The sequence below is a fragment of the Acipenser ruthenus genome, chromosome 5 (assembly GCF_902713425.1).
Source record: "Acipenser ruthenus chromosome 5, fAciRut3.2 maternal haplotype, whole genome shotgun sequence".
NCBI classification, from domain to species: Eukaryota; Metazoa; Chordata; class Actinopteri; order Acipenseriformes; family Acipenseridae; genus Acipenser; species Acipenser ruthenus.
In genome coordinates, this window is record NC_081193.1 from 13830779 (window position 1) to 13856227 (window position 25449).

The window sequence follows — 25449 nt, forward strand, 5'->3', positions numbered from 1 at the left end:
CATGTGGCATCCCTTGGTTCAGCTTCTTCACACAATATTGTCACATTTCCTCCTTTCTGCAGTGTGTGCCATGGTGTTCCCTGGGGAGCACAGTTGCTTATGCACCCATTTCACACTTTATTAGATAAAAGGGGCAAAACAAACGGGTTGGCTTCGGCCATTTACACCCTTCTTTTAAAGACCTCTTACAAACCTCTAGCAGTTATTATCATATGGAATAGGGATTTGAATTATGAAGATGGTGAGATTTTCTGGGACAACATAAATCTGGCTTCCAGGAACCCTAATCAAATGATTCACTTCAAATTTTTTCATAGGGTATTTTTAACCCCTCGCAGACGCTTTCAAATGTGACTTATCCCCTGCCCTTTGTGCATGCTCTGCCCCCAGGGTGCTATGGGTACCTTTTTGCATGTGTTTTGGGAGTGTCCAGATGTGGCTCACCTTTGAGATGCTGGCGCTCCCCATTCCCTCCCCTGGCAGCATTGGATCCTCACTTTTCATGATATTATTCATATGGAACTGTCTACTGCTCAGAAATAAAAAATATTGCCACATTTCCATTTATTTTGTTATGTTATTAACATACTTGTTTTTCTTAATACCAGTAATACTGTAACTAGCCACATTATGCTACTTTAGTTTGCTCCAAGTAACCACTCCATATGCTGGTACTAGAGAGGCACTCAAATCTGATAACTCCAAGTACTGACGATTCAGTTTTAGGCTGATCAAAGCTATGCCTGAGAGAACCATTTCAAAGTTTTTTTCTGAATAAAGACTGATCTTTATAAGGGCTTGGGTTCAGATGTGAAACTGACTAATTTCTTACCGGTACTGTATTACCCCATGGTAAATGCTATAAGGCACTGCTAATCTATGGGGACCAAAGCTAAATGGAGAGTGAAGGCCATTTTATTTTAAATAATGGTTTCAAAATAATACAAAAAAAATGTTATAAAAATGAAGGTTATGTTTCATTTTGAATTATTCATTTCGGACCTTAAATATACAGATTAATACTAACAGTTACAACAACACTTAATAGAAGGGAAAATGATTTGAATCTGTTTAAGGTTGATTTGAAAAGCTATTTAAAGTTTGAAACAATGTGTCCATGTGCTTGCTGTTCACACTTACTGTATCTGCGCACCCGATACGCATGCCAGCGTCAGAGACACACTGTCGCTGGAGGTGAAAAGCGCTCAGTGCCTACCTTCGCTGGTGTGTAACACCTGTAACATGTTAAACCAGCGCTCAGTGCCACACCGCCGCGGACCAGCAGCCAATTGCGAGCTAGCAAGCCAATATAGAAAGTGTCACATGACAAGTGTTCGTGTGGTGTTTTAGCTTGTTGAAATCATTTTCTTTAGAAACTTTATTTTTATTTTTGATGGCGCACATTGTAAGTGATATTCTGGAAGACGAGACTCCCATTTCAAAGCGTGTAGAAACAAGCAATCAGCAGCGACAGTGCTTCCCGGCAACTTTTGTCGAAATTCTCTTTTTATATTTATTTTCTGTTAACATTTGTTTATGGATAATCATGTTTGCTTTTAAACCAATTAAATTGTTACAAAAAAAGAGACTATTCTATAGTCCATTCATTTTAATCCAAATTTTGTTATGCTTTGCCGAGGCATTTGTTACAAGAGTTATACAACACACTGTGAATCTAGATTGTGGTGACACCTGAGCTACTGGAGGCTACAGGTGTCTTGGGAATAGCTTGTCCAAATTTGCTGGATCTACGGGCATTTTTAGATGATTTTCCAAAAGTTGAGGGTGTAGGTCGAGATGACCCTGAGGTATTTTGGATATTAGATAGACTAATGGCAGTCCCAGGACAATGAGTACAGTATGTGGTTCAGTGTATGTACTGTAGACTGTTTATAGTCAAAGAAGTAATAGATATACACAGTTTTTAGTTACATTCACAGAGGCATAACAAACTTTCAAAAATGTGTTACACTGTATTTCTTTCTTGTATTTTGTTTTCTAGCAGACGCTAAATGGAGAATAAGGCTATGTACCTGAGCTCTTATGAAGAGCGGGAAAATGTATCTTTTTACGAAGAAGGTTTTGATGGAGTCAACAGTAGAAGCCTGTCCAAGCTAAATCTCTGTGAAGAAAGTAAGTAACCTACAATCATTTTTGTATTTTTATTAACTGAAGCCATTAATCAAGCAAGTCAGTACTTGCTTGAATGCTGCTTGGAAGATATATTTTGACAAACAAAACCATACCATTTAGGCCACTTACTGGAAAAATAATATAACTTGCTACCTAATCTAGTTTCTTTCTAAATGTGTTTCACTGCAGTGATTTTTCAACTGGGGAAATGTGACGCCATCCACAATTGAAAGTACTTTCGTTTTAAACAAATTGTAAATATCATGGAAGATGAGAACGTTGCTGGTATATTTTCTTGGCTATGCTACACTGGCACAGGCGGTTGGAAGATTTGTATTCCAAATAATTTAACAACGCTGGATGCTAGTGTAGGCCGAATGCAATGTTGTTGTTAGCATCACAACATCATTCCATATATTTCAGTTTGTGTTTTACAAAACCTTGCTAACCCCCTGCAAAGGGGATGTAGTAGAGGTGATCGTAGGTACAGACACTCTTTGCATTTTCCATATGTCTGCAGAACCACTTATCCAGTTGGCATAAGTTATTGAGAATGTCAGATTCTGGGCATACATGGGGTGTCTGTCTATCTGTCCATACTTCTGTCCATCTGCATGTCACACTTACATTATTGCAGAGTCAGGAGAACCGTTTCTCATGAAACCTGGTATTAACATTTAGAATTGAGAGTGTCTGAGTCTGAGTATATATGCAGGTGTCATTTAAAAGGTGGCCCTTTTGGGTGAACAGGGGAAGGAGAGAGAGGAGAACTGTGTAAAGCGTGTGTTAGGAAAGAGACTCAGAAAGGGATTAGGAGTTTATCTTGTTTTGTTTGTAAATAAACACACACTACAGTGTTTTCATTTCGGTTTGATTATTACAAGCAATACTTCTTCACTATATATATTTGTAACCGCCCAAAATTGTACTGATAATTTTGATTATAAAACCAGAAATTGTGAGTTATTCATAATCGTCAGCACTAGGTACAGCCAGAATAAATTATATATATATATATATATATATATATATATATATATATGTATTTTTATAACACAAATGTTATGTAATGGTAAAGCAATGCCTGCTTTAATTAACCAATTCAATTGACAGCCACACTTACTACCAACATCCAACAAGCACAGTTCATCAATGTCTTTAATTAGTAGAAACCCTCATCACTCACTGTTCCTGGCTGAGGACAATCTCTTGATGTGTCCAAAGGAAATCCTGTTTATTGAAGCAATTCAGACTTGTTTCTGTAACTTGATAATCCTTCTGTTTGTAATCCACTGCTCAGCCAACAAACAAACCAAAACGCAGATAGGTGTGATCCAATTCCAATAGGCTAAAGAGAGCTTTCTTGATAAAATCCAAGTTCTCAACTGAGAGCTTGAGCTGTTGCAGCATTTAGATTCCAAACCGTTGCTGTATTGTGGAACAGCACAAACACACACCAAGGTATGTTTGTCTGGTAGCGTTCTCCTGATTGGAATGTTGGGTAACAATTTATACTATACCACACCCGTGTATCATTGCATCCTAATGAATGAATCCGACTCAATTAACCTACTTTGTGTGATTTAATGCATGAAATAACTCAGTTTGTTACAATAGATAGATAGATAGATAGATAGATATGTATTGTAACCGGCCGGCACTCACGGTCATTCGTTTTCCCCTTTAAAAGCAGACCCAACATACAGAAATTGAGGTTTTAAAGCGCTTTTGCGCAGTTTTTAATAAACAAAAACAAAACAAAAATAAAAACAAACACCTAGCTCTTACGAGCCCTAACTAAACATGAGCAGGAACCTACTCTATATGAGCCGGGCAGCTAAGCTGTTTACCGGCTGAAAACAAAACACAGTTTTCTTTATCTACACAAAAGGAACACACAGTACCTCTCTGTAACGGCTTGACAGCAGGGTACACCTCCTGCTTCCTTCTACTCAGCCATACAGTGCAGACTGACTGCACCTCTTAAATGCCCTGCACCTGGTTCTAATTTACAATTACTTCCAGGTGCAGGGGATAATTAACAATAAAATAAATTAAACAATTAAACAAAACGTGCATACGCACATGTTTTATGCAGGGAGGATATTAACCCCCTCCCTGCTGTGTTACAATATATATATAGCCTAGAGAAAAGCCCTTGAGAAATCTGTCTGATTGAGCTTTGGATCAATTTCTAAAGGGTTACATATATGCCTTTGTTTGTCCTTTTTATATCAGGTATGTTTTGTGAGACGCTTTTACATTACAGACAAAATCTCCTTACACAGGAAGCCTCCAATCAACTTATCTACATTTATGTTGAACAATTTAAAGTATTTGAACACGTTCAGCATGGCAGGACTCTTAAAAGGTCTGGGTTTTTAAAGATGTAAATCAGAGTTCCCATAGTATCTTGTTGGTTTACACCCCTGCTCTCTGGTCTATTTGGACATCCTCTGTAGTAGACAGGTTCTCAAAAGGACCTCCTGCATCACAGTGCTCCCATAACAACATGGTGGAGCTTAGGCTTAGAGGGAGGACAGTGCCCTCTGCTCAGCCACCAACACCCATTTCTGCAGCACCTGGTTACCATGCAAGTCTCCCATCCAAGTACTTGCCAGGTCTAGTAAGGTTCTAGGGTGGTATGGCACTTGGTACGGATTTGAATTAACAAATATATTTGGTTTACAGTCCTGCGCATTCATTGTAATTACTTTCATTGGCTTTGATGTACTTCAAAAGCTAAATATCTGATAATGAGGTGAAATTGACGAAAAACAGAAATTAGATGCACATTTACTTTCATTTGACCTCAAAGAGCAGGAAAGTGGGGCCAGTCTGTCACTTCAATTTAAAACAAATAATCAATCTCTTCATCAGGCCATAATAACATGCATTAGGACCGACTATAAAGGTTCCTTCTTTCAGCAATGAGAAAGTCTGGTTAGGTGTTTTGAAATGTATTTAGGGAGAGTAGGTTTTTCCCTTTGTCAAATAACTGTTGAAACGTATGAGTGTTGAGTGTTGCATAAAACTAGTAAAGGAACATCTTTATGCTTCACATAAATGTTTTTCAGTGAGTTTTACAAAACCAGGAAACTTTTGGTTTCAGACAGTATGCTCTGCTGATTTTAACTCACTATAGCATGTTTGCACCAGGAAGGCTACTGCTATTAGCAAGCGGAAGATAAATTGTCCAAAATGATGGTGTGACGGGGTACTGCCCCGTCTTTATGATCATGGTTGGGACTGGCAGGGAGGGGGTTAAAATTCCTCCCTGCCAGGAAAACATGTGAGAATGTGGCTGGAGCCCTAATTGACTAATCGGCAATTATTGAATAATTGGGCTCCAGCCACAGGGGATAAAAGCCAGGGGAGAGGCCCTGGTTGGAGAGAGAGTAGGAGAAAGAGAGTTCCAGAAGCAAGAGTGTGTTTGTATGTGGTGTTTTTCTGTTCCAGTGAAGGCAACGCTCAGCCTGGAAACTTTATTTTGTAAGTTTTTGTTTTGTGTTTGTATTTTGTGTTTAAATCTCTTTGTTTGGCCCTTGTGCTGGTTTATTTTGTATTTTTGTTTATTAAAAAACTTTATTTTTGAACTTTATACTGTCTCTGAGTCTCAAACCTCGGTCCATCCTGTCACAGTTGGTGTCAGAAGTGGGATAGCGCCACCTGGAGGCTCAGAGCAGTATTTTTTTATTTTTTTTTTCTTGAATTTTGGGAGTTTTTTTTTTTTTTTTTTGGAAACTTGATTTAAATGGGGAAGAAGAGCAGACAGCGGCAAAGGCAGGAGAAGCAGCAGCCGAAGAAATGTAGGCTGCTGCAACAACAGCCACCCCAGCTGGAGGACCCAGCCAGCCTTTTCCCCTGGTGCTCCTGGTGCGGGAAGGAGGATCATCGGTGGAGGTCCTGTCCAGATGGGCTACCAGCTGACTGGTGTGGGTTCTGTGAGGTGGATGGCCACAACTGGGCAGGATGCCCCCACAATCGGGACCAGGAGCAGCTGCAAACCCCATCCTCGGCAGCCACCCCACCACTTCCTACATCACCGCCTTCACCACCATCCCAGGAAATATGGGACTGTGCTTCCCCCTCTTCCGGGACTGAGACTGAGGGGGGAGGTGGCCATTTAGGCCATGTTGTGCTTGGCACAAGGGGGGGGGATATGTGACGGGGTACTGCCCCGTCTTTATAATCATGGTTGGGACTGGCAGGGAGGGGGTTAAAATTCCTCCCTGCCAGGAAAACATGTGAGAATGTGGCTGGAGCCCTAATTGACTAATCGGCAATTATTGAATAATTGGGCTCCAGCCACAGGGGATAAAAGCCAGGGGAGAGGCCCTGGTTGGAGAGAGAGTAGGAGAAAGAGAGTTCCAGAAGCAAGAGTGTGTTTGTATGTGGTGTTTTTCTGTTCCAGTGAAGGCAACGCCCAGCCTGGAAACTTTATTTTGTAAGTTTTTGTTTTGTGTTTGTATTTTGTGTTTAAATCTCTTTGTTTGGCCCTTGTGCTGGTTTATTTTGTATTTTTGTTTAATAAAAAACTTTATTTTTGAACTTTATACTGTCTCTGAGTCTCAAACCTCGGTCCATCCTGTCACAGATGGCTACTCTGAAAAGTAGTATAAAAAGTACTACAGATACATGCTTAGTAACAATATACTCGTCTCATAATTTTCACTTAATTACATGCAGTAATAAGCTTCTAGGACAACTTCAGTTTCATTAACCTATACGTGAACAAGGACATATTTTTATCTGACAAAGTTTTCTGTTTTCCAGGAACAGGTTTAAAATGAAGTTAAATGTATTCACAACACAAATCAATCTCAACCCAGAACCAGAGGCTGCAACTCTGTGTAGCAATAACATTACTGACTGACAACATTTTGTTTCTTGTAAGCACAGACTAACCCGTCACTGCTTAGCAAAAGATTGCCTTTTTTTTTTCTTGGTACAGAACAGCTGTGTTTTTCTTTTTTCTTTTGAGTGGGGGTTTATTTCTGAGCCCTGTCTGTTTATGGATTTTGTAACTGGTAATGTTGGTGCTTTCTTCCAGCTACAGTATATGTGTTATGGAAATCTGACTCTCCTCTGGCCTGGCTTTGTAGCATCCTTCAAGAGAAAATGAAAACCATGCACCCGAATAGTTAAAAGCATATTGAACAGAGCCTGGTGGACTGCTATTGAATTACTGGTGCTGTTTGACTTGTACTTGTACTTGTACTTGTACTTGTTCCAGAGGGTGTGGATGGACCAGAGTGCTTAAGTGAAATTAAACTAAATAAAGTTAAGACAAAAATCTGCTTCTTTTGAAGGGAAATGTTTATAACTTTTACAGACATGCTATTTAGACAAGAGCTCTTGGAGCTGCAGTTAAAAAAGGGAAAGGCATATTTTTGAAGTTCTGTTCTGATTTTGATTCCTGCAGGCATGAAGGCAGAGATTAGAGGACTGCATTTAAAGTTGTAAATAGTTTCCAAAACAAATCTGTTTTCTCAACAAAAATTTGCATCCAAAGGTACCACTTTTAGGCTAAGATTAAGTGATGCATGACTACACACTCTATATACACATTATCATTTTAGACACACATTAAGCATTTTCCATCTTCCTTTCTCCACTCTAACATTGGACAATAAGGCTATTGTTTTAATGAAGTCTGAATTGCAATGGCCATTTTCTTTATTTTTAAAACATTTTTTTTAGAAAGCTTGGTACACTAGTAGTAAGGGAATGGTAATTCAGGGAGTTAAACTCTAACCCTAGAAATCGTCTCTTTTAAACATTGTTTTGGTAGCTATCCAGTGTTATTATTTTAATAAAATAGTGAGCGTTCCTATCTTAACGGCTTGTGTTTAAATTACAGGATATCATAGATATGTTCAGTTTGATATGTCCCTCCTCATTGGACCAAAACTATTATAGTCAAACTTCATTAGGACTTTTAGAAACTTGTGTGTTACAGGGTTACCTGGTATAGTACAGTATATTCGGATTCTAATTCTAAACCTGAAGCTCATCTTCTATCTTATTAGCTTTGTTATAAATTACTGTGGTCTCCCTTTAACCCTTTGCAGTCCATTTATTAAGTGCGCGTCAGGCGTGTCAGGTCCAATTTATTTTCACACGCGAAGTTAATTTTAGATGCGCTGTTTAAAAGTATTTTTTTTCCAAAGTCAAACGGGTTTAAAAGGCCCTGCATATCAACAAAGCACTCACTAGGCATCTCCAGCCCCGCCCCACCCTTTCGTTCGCTATCGCTTTCACATATGCTAAGAAATAAATAATAAAAATAATAATAGTCGTACATACCGATCAATCATCTCCTGCTCACTCGTTTTATCACCAAACTCCTCAATAATGCGATCCAAGTGATTATTTTATTACAATAACATCTCAAAAAAAGCTCTGCAAATGTCCGTGATCTTCTCTGTGCTCTGATTCAGTAACAGCCAGCTTGTTTCCTTATGATTTAATAAGTGGTAATTGTTAAAAACATGCGTATCATGGACTGAAAAGACTTGGGAAAGACTGTGAACTGAGTCATGGATTTCATGATTTGTGGTCAAAATAATTGTGCCGTCTTGGTGAAAAAGGAATTCTATAAGTTACATTAAAAATGTCTTGTTTATTTCCATCAACAGCAGGTAGAGCTAAAATCAATTTAAATTGGGCTGTCACTCAATTAAAATTTTTGATCGGTGGGCATTAGTTGATTAATCGGTAAACTGATTCACAAAAAGAATAGTGGAACTTAAGTGGAGTTAGAATTAACAGAATAACAGAAACATGCTTTTTAGCATCTCACTGCTTGATGGGGTGTAAATACAGCAGGGTAGGGATGCTTATTTGAGGCACACAGGTGTGCCCGACATGACTCCTGATGGGAAGGGAATATGGCCGACTACCTAACTATTGTTTTGAACCTAGTGACCATTTTAACATGTCTAATGTTAACCTCTTCTAATGCATGTGTGCTTTAAGACTTGGAATCAATACATGTAATATTGTTTAAGTTCAATCATGAGTCATTCTCGTTCTAATTATACTTTATTAATTATTATAGATAATGACAATAATTCATCAATATTATAAATGTAAGAAATGAAAGACACCTTACATATAATTAAAGTCTCTGTAAACCCCCCACCCCCCATTTTTACATGGATGAAATAAACTAAGCTTTGAAACACAGAGGGGTTATTTTTAATATGTAGCCAGACTATGCCAGTTCAGTGCAATAAAAGCACAGAAAAAGATATTAGATATTAGAAAACTATTCAGTACTGCCAGCCAATCAGCTTCCAGTTCTAGTGGCCTTTTAGTAGATAGTATTTATTCATACAGTGTTTTTTCATTTGTTACATTTATAATATTAATTATTTAATCTTGGTTTTAATTGCATATTAAATTTATACAATTACTACATCCATCTAATTTAAAGAGTTTTATTACTGATGCTAGTATTATTATCCTTAACTGTAAATAAAATTGTTTAAAATGTATTTTATTGCTGTATTTATTTAACCAGGAAATGTACCCATTGAGACCATCACCAAAATTTACTAGGAGCAATCATTTAGAAATTACAAATAGAACCAACACAATAAAACGTGCGGTTCAGCTTGATCAGCAGCATAGAGGTCAGGAAACAGAATACCGTAAATAGGATATCTATTTTAAATATGATTGTGGACTGAAATAAATTTAGTTTTTTTAAATACAATTATAAATATGTAGCTACAGTAAGCACTTCTGAAAATCAACTGTTAATTGTGCAGAGAACATACAAAAACTTTGTCATCAGATCCAAAGACTGCAAACTAGCAAGAAAAATTGGTGGGCTTTACATACTACGTGCAAAAGAAAAGAAAAATAGCAACGCAGCCTACTCCTTTAAAAAAAAAAAAAAAAAAACGTTATATTATCATGCTTGATTCATGGGCTTGCAGCGATCCTGAATTTCTGTCTAAACTGGTGGGTTTAATTTGTTATATTGTTGTTGTCTGTAGCAAAAGAGCTGCTAGTGTATTTTGAGAAGTGAAAGCGGGTTCAGCACACAGCAGACTAGATGTACTCGAGTGATACTGTGTGTGATTACTGGAACTCACTTTGACATGTAAGCGTCTTTCTGTCCAGTGTACCGTCAAAATATTTTTAAAAAACCCAACTCTCAATCATTTTTAGTGCTTTGCTCCATTATGCGGTTCAGTTTTTAACTTTCTATTTTACTATTATATATATTATTAGGGATATATTGGAGGTTTGTGAATTAATTTAAAAATAGCAATTATACAAAAACATGACACATACAGGTGATCTTTTACATTTGTAAAACGTCTGCTGCATTTTGGAGTGTAGACTGCAGATGGAACCAGCAGCAGCCCCAGTTCGATACTGGGAACAAGATGATATTGAGTTTCACAGACTGGTTTCATGGTGCAGATGGAAATGGAAATACAAGGACAAGCATAAACATACTGATTGGTAATGAACATTGAGCACAAGTATAGTGTACTTGGTTGGGTTGCAATGTATTATTGTAGCTCAGAGCTTACTTTATGCTACAGTTTCATTGATTAAGTTATATACCTCCATTCCTCACTTTCTCACACATTTTGCGTCAGTTATTATGGATTCTCTTAACTCTTAACGCCAATGCTATAGTTCTGTGTGCTACATTTTATATTTACTGGTCTTTGACTTCTTGTCTAGACCTTGAGCTTTGGGATGCCTCGGCATGGAAGGCGCTATATAAAATATATTTGATCGACTGAGTGATTACAAGTTATCAATAGCATAGTACTGTGTAGCCCATGCAGAATCCAAGTTTAGAACAGTGTCTTATTGAATCCTGCTAAAAATGTCACAGCTTAAATGTCATTTCTTTGTTTTTTATCATTTGCAGGTCCTGCCAACAGGAGGAGAAAGGTGGATAACTGCTGTGCTCATCTCAATTCATTATCATCAATCAAATACGCCATAGTGCTTCTGTATGTTCTTGTGCTCCTCAGTATCGTTGGTCTCTTCGTAGCAGGTAAGCCAAGGTTTTTTTGGTGCTATGCATGCATTCTTTTTAGACAACACTACCAGTCACTGAGGCAGTTGAACACACATTTGAAATTAAATGGACTGGTGAAGTGGGCAGTAAAATTAAGCCCCCGCATTCCAAAGTAAGTGTGACATTAGGGTCATGTGACTTTTTGTTTTAACGGATGATAAAGACCTGACGCTTTGAGATGTTGGTTACCCTGACCCATGATTTTGAGTTTTTAACTTGGCTGAGGATCCCACATGGAGCATTTGTTTGGCCCAAGCATTCCAGTGGGTTGGACAAGGAAAATCAGTAGAGGCCTATAGCAGTCCTTACTCCACTGTCAAGCACCTGTGTGTTATAAGGCAGCTGGCTTGTCGGTGAATTCGGAGGAAAAAGCCAGTAGATCAAATCATGTCGCCTTTTTGCATCCACCATACAAAAGCAATGGATATTAGCAAACTACTGGAACTTGCTAGGAAGTCTGTCTCAAGGGGACCCTGACCAGAGGGTTGCTGATGTTCAATGAGGCAGTGTGATTTTCATCCCTAACCCTGCGGGGGTCCAGAGGCCAGCAGCAATCTTTCTATGTCCCCAGTCTGCAACTTGGTGTGAGCTTGATTCGAACCACATTCACCTTGCAATCCAAGTGGCAGTGCTTTTACTCTGACTAGGGACCACCAGGTTTGCAGTTGCTTTCAAATCTTGCATTGTGGTCTATACTAGTGTTAGCCAAGCATTTCGGGGGGAAGTTTAGATGGTCGAGTTCTGGGTTCCGTTTAAAAAAAAAAAAGAAAATGTATTTCTATTTTAATTAACGCACCGTTAGACAGAGTCCCTTACACCCAAGATTGGCTTTAACCAATTACACAAAATCACCTGTTAATTGATGTGGTGGCTCGCTTTATTAGCTTAATTGGGGAACTTTTAGTTTTTTGTTCTTTAAAGATGTGTACAATGTTGAAGCAAGTTAAGACACAGATTTTACATTTACATGCAAGTTTCACCCATACACTAAACTAACACAAAATAACAGAACAGACAACAGATTGTATGTACATTTTTGGTTAACTATGTCAGCCTTAATTCCCAGCTAAATATCTTGTGGTCTCTCTAATAAATTGCAGAGGATTTCTATGGACATTGTTACATAAGACTCAATGTAAATCTCATAAACTTAAGCACGATTTGCACGGGACTAAAAATCACCACATAAACAGATGGTTTCAGAATTTTACCGACATCAGTGAAATTTAGTCTTGTGCGAACCGCCCATTTCTTTCTATACCAGATAATTTTGTCAGATGTCCTCTGATTTTTTTTACAGGACATCGGGACCTTCTGTAAAATTTCAAGCCTCCTGTGTCTTTTCACTCCTGTGCGAATCGACCATGTCAGTGTTATATTAGAATTGATACAGCATTTCTGGGATATTCACCTCAAAGCAATACCAGCTTTTACCACAAACCATAATATAAATATTAAAATTAGTACGATCTGTCCTGAGATTCTACAGTTCAGTAAAATGCAACTATTGATCATAACCAAACTGGGGATCAGGCGAAAATATACAACATAATAGTCGACTTAAAAAATGGATGTTTTGAACCATGCATTTGAAAATACATATCACTCAACGGACCAAATGGTCATTCTAGCCTTTGGAAAAGAAGGTACACAAAATGACTTATTTACACCTGGTTCACTGTTTACAAATCATGCACAAGCGCTTTCTCTGGCCACAACATCGCATTTCATTTAGAATTTACTGACTTTCCTGGAGAAAAACGAATCCACATCTGGGAGGTTACTAGACGTCCTCTGCTTCTGACAAACTCTGAGGACACCTGGTTTTTAATCCCGTGCGAATCATGCTTTAGATGCCTTGAAACGTGATGCCAGCGTATGACAAACTGTCAGAACGGAAAGTCGTCTTGTTTTGTAATATTATCTGATGATCTCCACAATGTGGTCTGTCTGGACATGTTTTGGCAGATCTTTTTATTATTTAGTAGTACTAGGTTTGGAACAATAATCGATAATATCGATAATCCCGATAAGTTTTTGCAGCGATAAATTTATCACGTTGAAAAATTATCGATAATCATTATTATCGTCTGTGACCCAATGAAGCAGGAAGCTGCTCTGCTTTGAGCGGCACTGAACTGTTTGTGTGAGGCGTAAAACATGATCTGTGTGAGCACTGTGTACATTGGGTAGTTTAGTATTGAGTTTAAACAATGTGCTGAGACTTTTTTTGATAATAATAAGTTGTACACTGGCAAAGCATGACTGGTTTTCTATCATAAAAACATTAATTTGATTAAACTGTCTTGCATACAAGCAGCGATGTGCAAAACTCAGTATGTTCCTATACAATTATATATACAGAGACATACACGCACGCATACATGGTTTTTTTTTTTTTAAAAACCTAGTGTGTATTCTTATACTGACAGGAAAAAATGGTGTTAAATTTGATGGGATTTAAGCTTCCGGGAATGGGAAAGAACAGGACTGCTCTGCCACCAGCAGGCAGGAAGAGGAAGTTTTTTTGCTCTTTAAAGTCGTAAAAGAGCCTATGACATGGAACTTGACTGTTACCATAAACATACAAAATAATATTAACAGGTCTCACTTGAACATACAATCACATTAATTTTACCAAATATGTTTAATTGCGCTAAAATGAATAAAATAATACCAGGAATACACAGAGGGCGATCTCCATTTCCTGGTGTGGGGCCAGGAGACTGTGACCTCAGGCTCCTTGCATCTGCCAGTATGGATGACAGTGACAGTGAAAGTGAGAGTAGCTTAATTTTATCAGTTTCAGACACCTCTTATGAATGTGAATTATGTAATGATGGATCTGATGTAGAGACAGAAAACAGGGATTGTCTCCCGTATCAATTCGAGCCGTATGCCTCCGAATCAGAAGGTTCAAACTCGGAGAGAGACTCCGACAACACCAACGCGGATGGACCATTGGGACAGCAGATAGGAGAAATAGGGAATGGTTAATAAAAACCCTTATGTTTAACATAGATTTATACTTAAAATATTTCATATTACCCGTAATTGTATATTTATGTCAGTCCTTTAGTTAATATTATTGATACTAGCAGAATAACCGAACGCTGTGGATTGCTACTGGCATGTATTTAACATATCTCTCTCTTTATGCATATGTACCGTATATTAAGGATGTGCAAATCATAATGTAGAGATGCCAACGGCTACGATTTGGCCGCAGCAGCTACTATTTTTTGGAGGTATTGCTTCAGCGCTACGTTGAAGGGGTATGAATAATACTATGATTTTTAATAAACAAATACATGATGGATACTCCCTGAACGTTTATGAAATATTATTTCAATACCATGCTTTTTTGTTTATTTTTTTAATGAATTAATGGTTCGTAATACTGTATTTCACTGACAGTTTATTGTGGCATTGACATACTAAAATCTCTGAGCCGGGTTGCTTAGTAACCGATTTAGAAACTGAAACTCCCGCACAGAACTCAAAGCAGTTGTTTTTATATTACCGAATTTATATATTGCATCATTATATTGCACATTGTGCTTATAAAGACCCTGTGCTTGCACTGTATTTTTTTCTGAAAAAACTAAAACTAAAACAAATTACTAGTAGTATACTGGTGGTGTTTGATGCAAAACCCTATAAAACCTAATTTTATACATGAATACGAAAATATCTGTACCTCCAAATAATAGTTGATTTCTATTTATCATGGGATAGGATGGGACAGGATTTTGTTTTTGCCAGGACAGGATGGGACGGAAATTTTTTAAAAAAAAGTTACGGGATGGGAAAAATTTGGATAGGACAGGATGGGACAGGATTGGAAATGATTACTCTTTCATGGGATGGGACATGAACATTTTTGACAGGATGGGATGGGACAGAACTGAAGTTTCATTCCTGTGTCACTCTCTATTCTACAGTATAGAGTCACAAACAACAATATAAAGTTTTATACAAATGTTTATATTGGTTTTACTTTCAAACTATCCAGTATCATAGTTTAACCTTCATAGTGTTGTACATGCATCATTTTTCAATTATAAAAAATACTGTTACCTGAAACAGTTTTCATGCTGTGTTTTGCTGTTCTCTCATTTTCCTATTTCTGAGAGACCCGCCTCCTGCTGAGTTACCTGAGCGAATCCTTTGCATTTTTGATTTACATCCTGGAAATAAAATTCCAGTATCAAAGGACAACTTGAAATAAACACAGACTTGTTTCCAAAAGACTGAAGCAATCGAGATTTACTTGCTCACCGCAACAGAAGTAACCTGCCATTCCAGTACTGCCACCGTGTCAGTGGAGGAGAATGACTAGTAACAATATAAGTTCTTAGAATTGGGTTTGTTATAAACTTTTGCCATTTGTTTTTATGAAGAGTTGTGTTTCCTAGACCTGTGGTCATGACCACAGTTGAGAATAGAAGGGTAAATATAAAAGTCATTTTTATTAAATATCCTCCTGCCTAAAACTAAGAAAAAATAATTCCATATAACTTTTTTGAATGCATTAATTTAAAAAAAACAAAAAGTGATTTATAGATGTTAAATTAAACATTGCCATTGAAAGTGCTGTTGTTCTTTATTTGATTTGTTATACTTGGCTTGTTCATTAAATTTTAAAATAAAATATTACTGACCATTTTCATCATGACACAGCACAAAAGAGTCTGTCTTTAAATCACACAGACCCTTCCTTACAAGACCTGCAACAGTATCAGGTGCTGTTTTTATTTTTTTTATTTTTTTATTTTTAATCGTTCTTTGTTGTCCGGGGAAGTGACAGGGTGTATCCATGCCAGATTAGCGCTACCGCTTCACCGTGACAAGAAAGATGTTTGCATTATGGAATACCTGGTCACTTATAAAACTGACTTTGTGGTTTATGGCTGGACAACATGGAGCACTACTGGGTCCATGTTAAGAAACAATTTAAAGCAATGCAGGGCACAGCAGATGAGATGATACCGTCGTACCTGTACGAATTTATGTGGAGACAAAGGTACGGCAAGAATTGTCCAGATGCTTTTATAAATACTCAGATCAGACAGCTGTGCAGGGGGTGGACTGGCGGCAGCAGGCCGGGCAGGAGATGTAAGCAACTGTGACAGGGAGCGAGAGGATCGGAGCTGCAAATCTCCCTCCCGACCCAAGAGGGCGCTAAACAGAGGTATTTGCACGCCTGTACCGAGACAGGCCAGCTTGGAGAGAGGGGCAGGACAAAATTACTGTGATCAGCTGCATTAGACAACTGGCAGGTCTCCTAGTATATAAGGGCTGTCATTTTGTATGTGCGGGGCCTTTGAGTTAACACTGAACCTTTGTTGCTGAGCCGTGAGTGTGAGTGTGTGTGTGTGTGTGTGTGTGTGTGTGTTTTGTTTGTTTATTGTCAGGACCAGGGTCGGAGTGATCTATCACGCCAAGGAGCTGGCACAATACTGCCAACACTTTCACCTTGGACATCGCACACCGTGCACTACTGGACTGGACACTTCAGCACCTGAGCACCTGCACTTTCCAACACCCCGAAAGTGCACCAAAGAGCTGAGAGGGACTCGCTTTATTGGGACCTGTGATTTATAGTTTTGTTTCTTTGGACTGTGTTCCCCATCAATAAAGTAGGCCCCTCTACCATTGTTGGTATTGAGGTTGTTTGCACCTGTACCCGTGACTCTGTGACGTCTGTTCCACCACCACACCCACCACACCGTCCCACCAACCCAAATGGGAGTACGGACATTGACCAGGGCCAGCGACAACAAAACATCAATTTAACCACCAAAGTCTCTTTAGAGCGACCCAAATCTTTTCAAAAAAGCTGAAAGTTTAAGATATTTTTTTTAAACTATTTATTTTCAGAATGGGATAGGGAAACGCTGTAGTTTAGGTAGAAGCAGCAGAACGATCAGAATGGTGGGTTTTAAATGAATTTGAATACTTACTTTTGCTTTTTTTCACTACTTGAACTTACCATTGTTGTCCAATTCAGACTCATTCAATATCTCATGTACACTTCAGTTTCCCAAAAGGTCAACACTTCATATGTTTTGTCAGTCATGTTTATTGAGATAAATTCCAATATGTCTGCCGTTTTTTTTTTAATTTTTTAAAGGCTAGTGATTTGCCCCTTTTTGAAAACAAGTGCCAACCCATGGTGATATGCTGTCCTATCAACACCCTCATGTGACCTTTTTTTTTTTTTTTTAAATTTAGTTGTCGCCAATTTTTTTTTACCTTGGTTTTCTGCCCAATTATTACCTGTATCCTCGGCTCACCGGTCGCAACCCCCCTGCCGACTCGGGAAACGGAGGCTGGAACACGCGTCCTCCGAAACGTGCTCCTGCCAAGCCGTCATTTTTCGCACTGCAGATCCACAGCAATGCCACCAGACCTATAGTGCCAGAGGACAACACAGATCTGGCGGCTCCACTGCAGAACCACAGGCACCCTATCGGCCACAGGGGTCGCTGATGTGCGGTGAGCCGTGGATTCCCCTGCCGACCTAAGCCCTCCCTACCCGGGCAGCGCTCAGCCAATTGTGCGCCGCCCCCTAGGAACTCTCGGTCACGGTCAGCTGTGACATAGCCTGGATTCGAACCTGCGATCTCCAGGCTATAGGGCACATCCTGCACTCCGCGCGGAGCACCTTTACTGGATGCGCCACTCGGGAGCTCCCATGTGACCTGTTTTGACCAATCAGGATACAGTATTTATAATACCCATTTTATAACTAAAACCAGTTTAACACTACTATTGACTGTCCTGTTATATGCAATGTGTGTACTTATAAAACAATGTGTGTACTTATAAAGTATGACCATGTAAATACTTAGGCTAGCTTTCAATCCAAATGCATTTCTTTTAAATATTGTATTGCTCTTTTATCAAGTAACCTAAGATAAAAATGTAATTTTTAAAACCAAATTTTTACTTTTATTGTTATAGCTGTCATTCAGAAATGTGATTTTCTCTTACATGCTGTAGGATTATGGTGATCTGTAAAGTTGCTTCTTGTACAACCATCCATAGTCTTGATGTTATTTACAAATCAGCCATTCGCTGACGTTTGAAGTCATAGCAACAAAAAGTTGAATTTAGCACTGTGTTTAATGGTTATTGGTTAACAGATGTACATCAAACTGAAGTGCATGGATGTTAATGTTTAATTGGTAGATAAGATTTAGTGTATCTTCTATGCACCAGGACTTTCCCATGCAGGATTATACTGCAGGCATGTTAGGGGCTTGGAATTGTTCATGTTTTGTTTTAATTTGACTGTTTTAATTAAATAATACAGTTAGTGTCCCGCCATGTGGTAAGTGGTGCCAGTCTGACTGAATAAAGTTATAGTTGGCTAATGCGAGCTCCGCATTTTAAAGCTTGACTGCTGCCACAAAATTATTATTATTTTTTTCATCTGGATGTGGTTTGCAGTGTCTCTCATAACCCTGACTCTGCACGAAGATTTTAAGATCAGTCTTTATTGTATGTTAATGTGACTTTCTGTTATATTTGTTTGTTTAAAGGGGTTATAGCAATTGCCTCTTGTCGTCATCACCAGGGCAATTTACTTTGGAGGCACTGTGGCAATTAGGTGATGTTTTGAAGTGCCATTTTGGCTAACTCATTTGCAAAAGAGACTCTTTCTCAAAATGCCCATTGCTTTTATAATGTAATACATATGGCTTTATCTTATTCACACTTACTATAAGCTAGTGGACATCAGCAAGCCGATTTTGTTCTGGTAGCGTTTATTTTGAGATATATGTGGTCTTTAAATCCTCCATTTGGATTGATGGGATATTTAACCATTAAGCAAGTATACACCTTAAAAGATGTGAGCAAAAAAAACAACAGATTTGATTAACAACAATCTTTGGAGGAAACAGAGGTCATAATCATTGTTTGATTGTCATGAATTTAAAACATGTGTTTCGACCTTGAGACAAAAGTGAAAAAGGTTAAACTAATGTGACATACATCGTGATCTTCTTAAAAAAGCTGTCTTCAGTGGATATCTGCTGTATTTTCTTTACTCAACTGGTAAAATGACATACAAATGTCCAAATCTTTCTAAAAACTATCAAAAAAACTAATTCTTAAAAGTTGTGGTACAGTTTCCTGCAAGTCACTGTTGCCACGTGTGACAGGGTGGCTGAGTCGGTGATGTACGGTAGAAGCAGGAAGGTAAAGCACTGACACCAGGCACTGCAGTTTTTAAAGAAAGACGCGGCTGACCGCCGTTTTTATTAACAAATAACAAAAATAAATAAAAGGTTTGAACAAAAAAACACTGTGCTCACAGAGCAAAATAAATAGTTAAACGAAAACAAATCACGAACACTACAACCGGTCAGGCTGGGCAATTGCCTTCACTGACCCTATCCTTGGTTTAGTTTATTTTTTAAATAAATTTCTCTCGCTCTCTCTATGCTCCTCTCATGCACCCACCCCGAGTGCAGCGAGCTGCAGGCTTATATATCGTGGCCGAGGGGTTTAACTGGTTAGTAATTATCCTATTACCCCTCTGCCACAATCTGCACGAGTTTATTAACTACTGTGGATGGGGCTTCCCATCCACGCTAAACAAAACAAATCGGCTACGCCGTCATATTTATAAACAAACCATACGGCGCTTTGCCGACAAATCTAAATAATAAATACATAAACAAACAAACACAAAATAACACGGGTGGAGGGGGACCCCGTTCTGAAAATAAATAAACAAAACAATGTGCAGGGCACCTCGTCCTGTTACACCACGATAATCAACTCCCTTAAAAAACTTTATTATTGACCCATTCTTGTGCTCATTTTATTAAATCACACTATAATGAGAGTAAATTAATTACAGATGGCTGTTTTTGAAATAAATCCTCCCTTTGAGGTGGATGGGACTGTCTGACGCAGGCTTGTTTAAAGAAGGGGTATTGATGGTTTAGAAGAGGGCACAGTCCTCAGTCAGGAACTTATTCCAATGCCAAAGCATGGTGGTCATGCGCTTCATGAAGTGTCAAGATTTGCATGAAGATTCCATATATTTTGAAAAAGAATGACATGTTAGCCCTCATATACTGATTACATTCCAGGATAATTTAAATAACTGAACTGCTGGAAAGGCACATTGTGCAGGTAGTGACTAACAAACCTTGGTCTTCTGGTTCACTGTCTGCTGCGCCAGAAGAGCCCTGACTCCATTTGGAGAACAGACCAACACAAATTCATATTACTCAACTCAACCAACTACTGTGCATTATACCTGCAAATTCCCTTTGCCCTGGAGACCGGTGGTGCACATCACAAAACTTCAGCACGATACCATTCATTAATCTGTCCCTCTCTAAAAGTATTTTTAAAGAATTTCTATTGTACATTAGATCAACTCCCAGAAAGCACACTTAAGTGTAACTCATATATCACCTTGGCTAATTATGTTGCAGGACTTTATACACATTCCCAAGGCCTTGTATTCTAATGTTGGATTTAAACAAACTAAAGTACTACAAAAATTCATAATTAATAATGTAGTTAGTTCCTGAAGAGTTCAGAAGAGAGACAAATAGCAAATGGGTGTTTAGCTTTTTACCTTTCTCTGTATCGGATCTGCCTGCTTTGTTTTAAATATATGATCCCAATCACTGCCTGGAGCTTCGCCAGCTGGATTGACTTCCTTTAAATATGAAACGAGCATAATTATCTTAAGATTACTTTTAAACGTGTGAAACTTCAAACTGCTCTGTACCTTGGCAGTTTGCTGGTTGCCCTCCAGCTGTTTCTCCTTTGATGTGTACTTTGAGGGAACTAAGACTTTCTAAGGACTTTTATCTATAGATAACCTCTCTACTGACACAGGGAAGCGTAATAGTTAAATGTGTTGTTGTTGTCTTTTTATTGTAGAAAATTAATTGAAAAGATATCCAAAGAAAAGAAAGCTGCAAAAGTTTCCTGTGTTCTATTTAAATAAAGGGGGGATTGTGACTAAATGGGATTCTGTTTCATGATTCATTTGTGTACCGTTAATGTGTATTGTAATATTACCTGTGAATGTTAGATTTTGACAGAATTCTCCTGAATAAATGGTTTAAAATAGTTATTATTATTATTATTAATAATAATAATAATAATAATAATAATAATAATGGTTTACTTTGAAACCACTGCACCGTCTTTCCAGCATGTATTTGGTTTTATTGCAGTCTTTGTTCAGCCAGCTGTTTCTAGTCAAATTATGAAGCAAAGCAGAGCTGACTCCAGACAGTCTCACTTATCCTTATTTGAGCAGCTACATCATCCAAGATTTAATTTAAGTAATTTATTAACTTTTTAAAGTACAGCTTTCTAGTACTGTGCCAGGTTTCCAGTTCTATGCTGAATTTTCTATCTGAACAAGCCCAGCTGTTGTCAATTGTCATTTTCTGGTATCTTAGCAAGTGGAATACTCAACCCTAGGCAAGAGAGACCAACGTTCAGATCATCTTAAGTGCAAAAGCTGGACACATGCCATATGTACGCATCCCAATATGATTCAAGCATTTTTTTTTTTTGTTTAAACTTATGGGTGATTTTAATTTTTGTTAAATACATGGCACCTTTTAAGAAAAAATATGTGTACTCCTGTGGGTTTTAACAGGGGCTTTCTATACACTATTTACAGTAAAGTTAAACTGTCATTTTAGAGAACCTATTAGGAGAGAGGTGCAGAGGTCAAATGTTTAGTTTGCCAGCGAATCAGGAGAGTGATATAGGCTGGGGGCTCACAATCGCCAGTCCCATCGGGAGGAGCCATGCCTACTCCAGCGCCACAGTCAATATGCATGTCCATGCCAGGGCCCGAAGGAGAACCGCACCAGTCCCCAGCATCAGAGGGAGAGCTGCACCCGTCGCCAGTGTTGGAGAGAGACAACCTGCTGCACCCACCTCCATCGCCAGAGGGAGACGACCCGCTGCACCCGCCTCCACCTCCAGAGGGAGACGACCCGCTGCACCCACCTCCATCGCCAGAGGGAGACGACCCGCTGCACCCGCCTCCACCTCCAGAGGGAGACGACCCGCTGCACCCGCCTCCACCTCCAGAGGGTGACGAGCCGCTGCACCCGCCTCCACCTCCAGAGGGAGACGATCCGCTGCACCCGCCTCCACCTCCAGAGGGAGACGACCCGCTGCACCCGCCTCCACCTCCAGAGGGAGACGACCCGCTGCACCCGCCTCCACCTCCAGAGGGAGACGACCCGCTGCACCCGCCTCCACCTCCAGATGGAGACGACCCGCTGCACCCGCCTCCACCTCCAGAGGGAGACGACCCGCTGCACCCGCCTCCACCTCCAGAGGGAGGCGACCCGCTGCACCCGCCTCCACCTCCAGAGGGAGGCGACCCGCTGCACCCGCCTCCACCTCCAGAGGGAGACGACCTGCTGCACCCGCCTCCACCTCCAGAGGGAGACGACCTGCTGCACCCGCCTCCACCTCCAGAGCACCTAGGGCTGCCAAGCCTGCACCGCCTGGGGCTGCCAAGCCTGCACCACCTGGGGCTGCCAAGCCTGGACAGATTAGGGCTGGCAAACCGGCAACGCCTAGGGCTGGCAAGCCTTCAACACCTAGGGCTGCCAAGCCTGCATTGCCTGGGGATACCAAGTCTGCAACACCTGGAAATGCCAAGCCTGCAACACCAGGGGATGCCGAGCCTGCAAAACCTGGTGATGCCAAGCCTGCAATGCCCGGGGTTGCCTGTCCTGCACAACCCGGGGATGCCTGTATGACACCGCCCGCGGATGCCTGTTTGACACCGCCCGCGGATGCCTGTCCTGCACTGCCCAGCATTTCCACTGCCAGGAGTTCCTTTGCTGGAGGAGCCAGCCTTTTCGATGTCAGCATTACTGCTGCCAGCATTGCCCCTGCTGGCTACACGTCCAGAGGAGGCTGAGACTTTTGAGCCTTTAAGGGGGAGGTGGCCATTAAGGACATGTGTGCTACGCACAAGGGGCAAGATGTGAGGTGGGGTACACCCCGCCCCTGTGCGTATTTTGTGTTTGTGTTGTACTGCTATTTTTTAAATGGACGGTTTTGTGTTTAAATGTTGTTTTATTGGTACTACTGGTTAAAATCCCCCATACAGCTAAAACTTGTGCGTAACAAACCCTTTGCAAATCCTTTGCAATTATGTAAGTTGATCCTCCACTTATTTATAAGTTTCCTTTTATTGTCTTATTTACTTATTCATTGTGAAATACTTATTTTTGAAATACTCATTAAAGCTCAGTAAATGTATTTGATTTAATACCGTGCTCAAGTGTTTCATTTGGTTGCTGAAGACAGGGTATATTGGTACATCTTGACATTTTCCTAGCTGTTGTGATTCAGTATTCAGTTACCACACGCCAGCCAGGTGGAGGCATCACGCACTTTAAATAGTTAATTAGTCCCTGGTATTCTGGAAGACAAGGCCTGAAGTTATTTTCACCCCTTTGGATCAAGAACTCAGGACTCTCCTCTTGTGGTATGGAAAGTAAACCGTTGTTCAACAGTATCATATTCTGTGCTGTGCAAGGTGGAGAGGGGTGCTACATATGTAAATGACAAATAGGAAAGGATGATGAGTGGATTGTGGCATACAGTATAAAAGGTGTCAGTTCAAATGCACGTTACTCCTGAATGTTGATAGTGAGTGTGCTGCATCAACCAGTCTACATTTTCATGAAGTGCTAAGGGCATGGTAACATCTAAGGTACTCTCCATTCCTAATAAAGTTGCCACAACTTCTATACGCACACATGTTTAAGTGTGTAGGTGTGCCTAATACTGCAGAAGAAATGTAAAACCCAAGGTCATGTCTGCTTTGGGGACATAACAAACCCTTTACAATTATGTAAGTTGATCCCCCTCTGGTGCACTGGATAGATTCCCAGAAGAAAGTGTGCTTTTCCTTCCTTCTCTTGGGGATGCATTCTCTCTGTAAAATGAGCTTAAGTTTGGCAGAATGGAGTTTTTCAAATTTTAGAGAAAAAAAATATCCTTTATAGTAAGGTGAGCTGCTCCCTGTGAACAGGAGTATACGGTAATGGAGGGCTCGTAGGCACTCATGTACCAACTCATGTTAAGCTTTTTTTCATGGAACTTAGTATGTACATTCAAACCACTATAATCTAAACCAACTTTCTTTTGACTTTCTTTTGTATGAGCTTTGATTGGTTTGGTTAGTAAAGGCTACATATTTAAAACCACTCACTCACCCAAATCTGAAACTTTGCATTGATACATGAAGTTATTCTACAGGAATGCAGGTCCCATTTTTCCTTGCTGGTGACAGTCATTTCCAAGATACTGATACGGTAATATACTGGAAAAATGTAGAGTACTTCGTAGTAGGGATTCATTATTTTATTTATTTTTTATTATGATTTATTTTTTAAATGTACTGTGCCCAGCTAAGGAGATCTGAAGGTTCAGTGGGTGTCCTCCAGCTTTCTCTTTTACACACAGGAACTTGAGAGCGGATGTCAGTGAGCTAACGGCCTCTGGAGGACAAAGGCCAGCCCTGCAGGTGTCCGCTCCGAGCTCACTGGGTGTCTGGTCAGCAGGGTTCGCTGTAGTGCCAGGAGAGAAGCAGTCCCTGCTCAACCCACGGAAGCGCCAGAGCCAATGTGGCGCTCCCTTCGGAAGTTTGGGGTGTGATTGTTGTAACTTAGTGGTGAAGGTGAATTCCCAGCCTACGAGTGTTTATTCTTTTTTTTTAACCTTTTATTTTGGCCCTCGTGCCTTGTTTATTTTGTTCCTGTTTATTGTTTTGTTTATTAAATGTGTACTCTAGTGATTAAACTGCAGCTTCCTTGTTTCTGAGTCTCTCTTCTTGCGATAACAGCTTGGGCCATGACGCTATCTTGTCACAAGCATATTAAAAAATGTGACCAATTCGTAAATAAGATGTGTTTTATGTCCTACTGCAACAAAGACCAAATACGTGCATTGTTATTATTTTAGCAAATTATATAAAGAGTACTGTTGGGGCACCACCTGGGTTGACAGGCTGTTTAGAGACAGAAAAGTTAAGCTCTGTCAATTCTTTGTTTATTTTGAGGGCTTTTAATTGCTTCCCATGGAGAAGGTTGTTAGTGTGTTTGCAAATAAACATAAGGAGACCAAAGCTATTCAGCGCAGAGTGTGTTTTCTGTCAGACTGGTAACAATTGTCTCTGACTTTGCCTTTTTGTTTTACATGAGCTCCCACATGTAGGTTACTTT

The 25449-nt window shown here is 39.7% G+C and overlaps 1 protein-coding gene across 2 annotated transcripts in view; it reads left to right on the forward strand.

Annotated features, from left to right (window-relative positions):
- Positions 1 to 25449, forward strand: part of LOC117402663 (scavenger receptor class A member 5-like) — a 79547-nt gene that overhangs the window by 1505 nt on the left and 52593 nt on the right. Inside the window, exons 2-3 of one of the 2 annotated variants that reach the window (XM_034004033.3) lie at positions 2003 to 2133; positions 11039 to 11167. In XM_034004033.3, coding sequence (XP_033859924.2) covers positions 2013 to 2133; positions 11039 to 11167 — 250 coding nt within the window. In that variant the 5' untranslated portion in view covers positions 2003 to 2012. The remainder of the gene's footprint in view (positions 1 to 2002; positions 2134 to 11038; positions 11168 to 25449) is intronic. The other variant, XM_034004034.3, reaches the window with a different exon arrangement.